Source organism: Stylophora pistillata, chromosome 1 (genome assembly GCF_964205215.1).
Source record: "Stylophora pistillata chromosome 1, jaStyPist1.2, whole genome shotgun sequence".
Lineage (NCBI taxonomy): Eukaryota > Metazoa > Cnidaria > Anthozoa > Scleractinia > Pocilloporidae > Stylophora > Stylophora pistillata.
The window spans coordinates 6,401,698-6,409,713 of NC_142519.1; the positions used below are offsets into that span (position 1 = coordinate 6,401,698).

The window sequence follows — 8,016 nt, forward strand, 5'->3', positions numbered from 1 at the left end:
TTGAACACTCTAGGCAGCAGTTGAAAGATTAAGCTCTTTCCAAACCCCTTCAGTAACTGTCCAAAAATATCTCTCCTTCCCACAATGTTCTTGATAAGTTTTTGTTCAGATTTAATTAGCTAACCGGAAACACAGCTAAGCTTTCTCTAAGCGCTTGTTTGAGGTTGTCCACAAACTTAATGTTCTCTGCAACCTTGGCCATATTGTGAAAGACTTTACTACAAAGCGAAGATTAGATTTTGGTGTGCACAGAAAGCTACATAAGCGTAAGCACCAGTTGCTCAACATACCTGCGTGGCCCCTGCGACGAAATAACTTCACAGGATTAGCAAAGTTTCAGTTACAGTAAATTATACAAAAAACCTAGAAAGATTTAAGCTTACATCTCATCTAACATTTAAAGCAACATATCAACACCTGCAACCATTGTGTTTTATAAAAACCTTGCAAACTTTTAAACAAGTTCTCTTGTGATACCTGCGAAAGTATTCAGTATAATTTCCGGTGAGATTTTTGCAGACAATCTGATAGATTTCTCTTACATTGTGTGCTAAGACTGAAACTTTTCTCCTCGAGCAAAGCTCCATTGCACAGCCCAAACAAACATGGTGAGCAACCGAGCTTCTTGTATAACGTCCTTGTTAACACACATGAAAGGACTCTAAAGCACACTTCACTCTGATTGGGCAGAAAAACACAAAGATTTTCTGGCACCAATCAGATGCCAGAACGACTGCAACCATTTGGAACTAGTCTTGTAAGACAATGTCCCCAGGGGCTCTTCCGCCATAACTTGAAATCGACTCACAGCCCCTGCATCTCCCAGGATGTGCACAACCTGTACTGCACATACATGTAAATGGTGCTGTTTTTCAATCAACGGACAAGTTAGACAAGTATGATGTTCTTTTGCTCTTGAACAAGGACGGTAATCTATATTTTACATGTATATTGGAAAATTTTGGTTAAAAAAATTAGGCCTCCTTTAAATTGAAGAAATTGAAAAAAAAAATTATCAAAGGGAAAAAAAGATGTGGCTTGAAGAGCACACAAAGGTTGTTACGCGAGAATACAAATTACAACCTTGAAAGTAACCACCCAAGGAACATTTTGAGTCACTGTTGTTTAAAATCGATTGATTTTTCATCATTTATCAAATTGTTCCCTACTCTCGAGTCTTTCTACCAATCAAGTTTTCTTTAAGTGTTTCTTGCTTCTTCCAGCTACCGCAAAATGTACCATGAACCAATGAAATGCTGTGCAAGATAAGTGCCAGCAGAGGGAAAATTGGGGTAAGTTCGGCTCATTTTATCTTTTAATCAGGCATGGTGACCTTTTTTAAGTTGCATTTTTTGAAAAAGACCTAGTTATGGAACTTAAATGAAGTTTAAAAAATTGTTCAAAACTGGTAACTTTTTTTCTGAGGAATGGCCTTAACTGTTTTCTTTTTCCTTCAAGAGAGTTATTAAAAAAGCAAAATTTATTATGTCTTACCTGTTAATCCTACTTTTTTCCGACACATAAAACATCTATTCCTTTTGGTTTTAGCTTTGTCCTTGCTATCAGACGAAGATGCCTCAGCTTGTGCCTCTGGTTGTCTTAAACTATTATTTTCTTCTCCAACACTACTATTGGAAGATGAAGGACTCACTTCCGTTGTTACACTATCTTCAGTTGGAGGGAGGTGAGAGGTACATGGCTCCTCAGGCAATCCTGAAAGTAAAGAAATGGTTGTTGTTTTATTTTGTTTCTGAGCAGAGGTTGTTCATTGTCACTGAAGGAAATGGCATGACAAGATAGTCTAAGTATGATGCACAATCCTCGCAGTAGAGAGCGCTATTTATGCAATAGTGAAAATCAGACCTGAAAAAAATATATTCATATATTCATCATATCTAATTTATCATCATGGGTTTATTACGAATCAACTTAACGGCCTGCTCCCAGTTGGCTTGTTAGCTCAATTGGTAGAGGGCTGCACTAGTATTGCAGAGGTCAGTGGTTCGAATCCTGTATAGGCTTGATTTTTTTCCGGTCTGATTTTTCGCTGTTGCATAAATAGCGCTCTCTACTGCGAGGATTGTGCATCATATACGTATCAATAACCGCAGTTCAAAATATATGAACTTCATATATTCATCGTTTCTTAGATAGTCTAAGCTGACATTCAGTTATGCAACTCAATTTTGTTTCAGTTCTCATATCAGAAGCCTTTGTTGAAAAGATCAAATTTTCCCCTTTTATTGTAATTAACACAGAAAAGATCAAAATCATGTTCTTGCTTTATTTGCTATATCACACTTCTGTTTTTTCCTCTCCAGGCTAAACTAAGTCACATGATACTTTATTTTTCTTTCAAGGAATGCAAGCATGGCACAAACAGGATATTTTTCCCAAACACTGTTTCATTTTCAATCTTCTACAAACAGAATGTACTGAGTCATACTTCTAGTAAGTACTTAAGCAAACTGGAGTTGTTTTTTGGACATGTGCCAAATTAAAAATAAGCACAGGTTGTTATCTTACAGTGGAACACGTAGATGTATCTACAGTCCATTGTAATACACAGAATATATGTGTGAACGTTGCTAACAAATCCATGTCCATGTTTAACTGTTTTGTTATTATGGTCCTCACAAACATGCATATTCAATATCACGTCTTTGGTTTTCATCTTACACAAGTAATCTCCCTTTGATGCTCTCACCCAATCCATCCAACAAACAAACCACATAAATGACAGTGTCTGCACATATGCAACACCAATTTAGTCATATCAGTGGACTGACCTTTAATACTAAAAAAAATTTTTAAGCATAGAAGGCCTAAAGAGGCTGCAAAGAGGGTCAATGTACTTAGCTTCATGAACAGATTTACAATCTTAACTTCTTCAAACTATGAATATTCAGCAAAAACTGACAGATTTTCAGAAAACAGATATTTGCTGGGGGATTTCTTCAACATGTGCATTATGCACAGGAACTTCATATACTTCAAATAGCCCTTTGCCCTATGCTGTCACCTTTGGAAGAACTTCCATCACTTACTTCAAAAGGGCAAGATTCAAACTCTAAAAAGAAGAATTTATGCTGGCTTGTTGTACTACTGCCCTACTGAATTTATTTCCAGTTACCCCAGAAAATTTTTTTACCTTGTTTGTATCAACTGTTACAGAGTTGTTGACAGATGGAAAAGATGCCACTCAGACTACAATTCTACATTAAGACTTACCTGTTGAGGAACTCGATACAACAGCTGCTGCACTGGTTGTTGGTGAAGATTGCTTTCGCCTTAAAGCATCTTTAAAACATTTTGAACACATACCATCAGTTGAGGAACAGCCATAAAATCCGCAGCCCATGCGGCACAAAGAGGGTTGCTGCGTATCATCTGAACCTCTCTCCATCACACTGTGAAAAAAAGAAAATCATTACTGAGGTTTACTGTACAACTAAGGTGTACCATGTAGAAATAAAACAATGATTGTTTTAGTTTACTATAATTTATGGATAATCCTCCATCCCCAAAAATACATTCCTGAAAAAGAATGCTTGCACATCAAAACAGCTGCAAAAATTAACTACCTCAAGCCAAAAAAGTGTATGCCAATTGAGTGTCAAGTCCTATTCTTTATATCTGGACTCATTAGAAAATATTCAGCAACAAATCATCTACTGTACAATGTATTTCCCCTTTACATCCCAGAAAGGAAGGAAATTGAGAAAAAAAAAAATGATTATTTCCTTCTCGTCGACAGAAAAAAAGGAAAAAATAAGTTTGAAGTCAACATAACAGCCAAATGTTCATGCTGTGTAGCAGTAAAATCTTCCCATAGCAAACATGCGAGTGTTCAATGATATCTAAAATGATTGAGTATGCATGACTGTCCCTTGGTCACTGAATGTCACCTGACACAGATCTTAGTTAAACTTTGAGAGCAATTTGATACATGACTCAATTATCAGACACAAACTCTAAATATCGAATACAAACAAAGAAACCTGTAAAAATTCTACCTTAGCCTAGCAACTTGTACCAAAAGTTCAAGAGACACAACAGAATTTCAGATAAAGAAGAGTTGCAGGCGTTTCTCATTAGGATCTACTCTATGTTGATGGCGTGATTTAGAAAATTCTGGCTATAGATAAATTTCTACTCATCTATTTCAGTGATAATTACAAGCATGTTTGGACCCACAAATGGAAAATTTACCAAATTTTTGGCTTGCTCAGTAGAATGCATCTTTAATCTCTACACAGAGTGATGTCTAGAATGATATCAATTCACTGTAAATTGTGTTTCTTCAATGTTACAACTGAAATTATACTAGTTATAGAACAGACCACCACACAAAGCAAAACACAACATTTCAGGTAAACATTACCACAGCACTGATACTAATATACATTTAAACAAATTTATAACAAATTATAATATATGCAGTAGATGTATAATGAAAATAAAATCAAGAACCTGGCTCTACTGATTACTGAGTATGTTTTTAGGTAAGCAAAAAATAATAAAGTGCAGTTAAACAAGAAACTCCTCACACTATCCTCATCAAATACACAACTCGTTAAATAGCTAAGCAATAGTGTAGCTGTATGTGAATATTTTTCACGACGAAAAATGTCCCAAACAGAAAGGCCATGAATGTTAATTTCAGCTTACTGGTTATTAAGAACATATCTGAATTGATCTGAACTCTGTTGTGTAAGTAGCACTTTCTAAGGTTTTTAAGTGCTACTTACTAAAGTTAAAGATTGAGGCAGTTCACAAAAATATAGCTCCAATAACCACATGCTTGAATATAAATGTATTAGGGGTTATTCGAAAGACAAGAAACTATCGACGGTAAGTACCAGACGGAACGCCGTCGATATACGTATGTAGTCTTCTGAGTAGCAAAGATTTGTTCACTCCCGGAAGACCAGAAATTGCACAACGAACCAAAGACACTAATTTCTTTCGGGCGACTGAAAATTAATACGATAAATGTCAAACAGTCTCACTAAATGCTTAAGATTTCATTTCACTCTCAAGGTTGATGTTCGATTTCAAATATCACCAAGTCGGAACGCTGGTTTAGAAAGAAAAGTTCTCTGCGGAAAACGATAACACCTTCATCCCACTCCTCAGTAAAGAAAAACTTGTAGAATCGTATCCTATCTGAGTAATTAACGAAAAATTCCACCCAATGTAAAAATCTTAAGGTAAAACACTGAGAAAACATAAACGAAGGATAACTTCAGATGGCCGCCATGTTTGCTCAACATAAATAATTTCTCGGGTTCTCTTATGGGTCGTATATGACGCGACGCCATAAAATTAGACTCTCGCGTTTTCAGATACCTACAATTCTCATGAAACACTCCACCATACCTTTTTTAGCGATCCTGTAGCAAGAATTGTCAATTTTATGATAGAAACTTAACAAATGCCAAGCACATTACGAAAGAGATAGAGAACAGCCGAAATATGAAAGCTGTGCAAAAAGCGTACGGCGTGAAATTTCCGGCAAGGTTTTGCTTCTGACGACATAACTTGAGTATCATGGGGGAACTTAAAATAAAACGAAACTGAAAACAAATGGAAAGGGCCTATGCCATGCATTTCTATTGTGCTGGCTTTTTCTTTCATATCGTTCCGTGAGACCTGTTTCATCCAGTCCGCTAAATCCAACGCAACCATGACTCAGCCGGCCGAGAATCCCGCCGGTCTTAGAAGCTCTTTCGCTTCTTCTTCGCTTCCATTTAAGCCTGGTTTAGTTTACAACGAAGAGCAATACATAACCTAACGTTTACAGTTTTCAGTCAAACCACAGGCCTATAAAAGCAAGGTTAAAACAAAGATCTTGAAGAATGTTCTGTACAACCACAAGCCCTCGGTCACGCGTGCTATGCATGGGGAGGGCCGACATAAGCGCCATTTGTACTTTGTATCACATAATTCAACTAGACATAACAGATTTCAAACTGCCCAAAATGAAGGTTTTCAACATTCCACAAAGCCTGTTCTTTCAAGATCAAGGTTGCTATCACAGACTGCTGACAACAAAAGCTAAACAAATATGGCTCGCTTTTCTGCCAGCGCCCTGTGCGAATTTTGAACTTAGGCGAAAGATATCAGTAATTATTATCATCTCACTAATAAATACTTTGAGGATGCTATTTACTTACCAAAGATTCGGCGCTAAACGCGAAAAAATATCCCCTAAAATCGTGGACGTTTGCCTTCGTACAATTCTTGCTCCCGGAAAATGAAGCGATTTCCTTTTGTTATGAGTCTCTGTGACGTCACAGTAATTTAGCTAAAAGTGTCAATCACTCCCAATTAGCCGCATGTGATTGGCTACTTCAACCGAGAGCCTTCATTTAACCATGGGCGACTAAAATTAATTCACAAACAGCAGGCCACAGAAACGAAATATGACTGCAGCATTATGATCACATGCACTCACTCAATCTAGAGAGTTCAATCATTAACTTTTCAATAGAAGTCCGCCAATATTTTTCTTATGATCTTTACATTCATGTCTTTGCGTGAGAAAATTACTTAAGGTATTCAAAAGAATCTACGACTTTTGACAAAGTGTGTTTGCCATGAAATCAGTGCTTTTGATTGCAGAACACGTCACGAGTGGCTGCCGGAAGTCACGAACATCGTTAACTCTACCTTACTGACTTTCACGAACTATCAGATCAGACGATGACGTCACAATATGCGTCATTCCTCGAAAAGGCGGTACTCATATTCGATCGACGGAAGCGCGTTTAATTGAGATAAGCTACAGTGTATTCAATACGCTTGATTAATATAAACATTGATAAACTTTCGGTCTGAATAAGATCAGAAATGGTTCCATTATTTTCTGTGCTGTTATGAAAAAGTAGGCGAGAAAATCGTTCAACCAGTAAATGCAAAAATTAGCTACCTCAAAACCCTGAGTAACATTTCTTTTTTGGGAAAATTGCTGATCTTTTTGGTCAAACGATCGCTGACTCGAAAACTGATGCTGATTTGTCATTTACAGTAATTTTTTCTTTTTTGGGTTTCATCTCTTTCTCTAAATGTAAGGAGTAGCTCAAAACGTTCTGGGAATTTTCGGGTTTTTTATTCTTGCTGATAAAAAAAAAAAATTAATGTTAATAATAAACGCTTATCCCACTTAGCTATGAACTGAAATATTTTCCTATACAGTAATCCAATTTATTTAGCGTATGAATCAGATGAACATTCACGATCGTATAGCATAGTGAACTGATCATCTGGAGTGTAACAATAGCAATCTTTCATGATAGTTCGCCGAAGTGTGGTAGACTTTTTTGGATCAAAGTAATGTGAGGTCCTTAGCCGGAGTCCCGTAAATTGGGCCATGACGAATTTTTTCAGATAGGAGTATGATTTTCTTCGAGTCTTGTGCTTCGATATCTCGGTTTTTGTTCAGGGAGGGGGGTGTGGAGGGCGAAGGTTGATAAGGCAGGGAAAGTCGTTTCTTTTCATCGATTACCTTTATTTAATGAACCTGGGGATCCAGTAAAAGGCTGCCTTTTGTAACCAAATTTTCTTTACTCTGCATTTTATTACTAAAGCTTCTGTTCCAAAATAATCCTCGCCTTTAAAACACCTAGTACAGCCAATAATAATAATAATAATAATAATAATAATAATAATAATAATAATAATAATAATAATAATAAAGATGCAGAGGGTAGTGCTCTCGGGCACGCTGAATATTGCCCGGACTTTCAAGGTGGCAGTTTGACTTCCTGTTAGGAGGACCGTAGACACAGCGGAAAAGCTTTTTAGGATTAGTTAATGTACATTTATTTTTTTACTCCATGGCTCACAGGTTACGGTTTTCGCCCTGTGCTGCCTGATTAGAATGTAGCATTCAGTTGATTTCTCTGCGACATAATTATAATAATAATAAAAATAAAATTGCAGGGAAGGGGGGCTCACTTGTCGGTGCCCTGAATAGAAATGCTCGTCGTTATTTTGCAATTCACCTGCCTG

The 8,016-nt window shown here is 36.9% G+C and overlaps 1 protein-coding gene and 1 long non-coding RNA gene across 4 annotated transcripts in view; one reads left to right on the forward strand and one right to left on the reverse strand.

Moving 5' to 3' along the window:
* The window catches only part of LOC111335939 (AN1-type zinc finger protein 6), a 10,222-nt gene extending 3,884 nt beyond the window's left edge, over window positions 1-6,338 (reverse strand). The window contains exons 1-4 of one of the 3 annotated variants that reach the window (XM_088732530.1): window positions 6,180-6,258; window positions 4,213-4,267; window positions 3,232-3,410; window positions 1,495-1,713 (exon numbers count right to left, since the gene is read on the reverse strand). In XM_088732530.1, the coding sequence (XP_088588656.1) occupies window positions 1,495-1,713; window positions 3,232-3,406 (394 nt within the window). In that variant the 5' untranslated portion in view covers window positions 3,407-3,410; window positions 4,213-4,267; window positions 6,180-6,258. Of the gene's footprint in view, window positions 1-1,494; window positions 1,714-3,231; window positions 3,411-4,212; window positions 4,268-5,382; window positions 5,542-6,179 lie in introns of those variants that run through there. The other 2 variants (XM_022941948.2, XM_022941949.2) reach the window with 2 other exon arrangements.
* On the forward strand, window positions 2,354-3,491 carry LOC148741012 (uncharacterized). The gene is made up of 2 exons (XR_015991503.1): window positions 2,354-2,451; window positions 3,175-3,491. It is a non-coding gene; the product is annotated as an uncharacterized LOC148741012 (long non-coding RNA).
* Window positions 6,339-8,016: the final 1,678 nt, after the last annotated feature.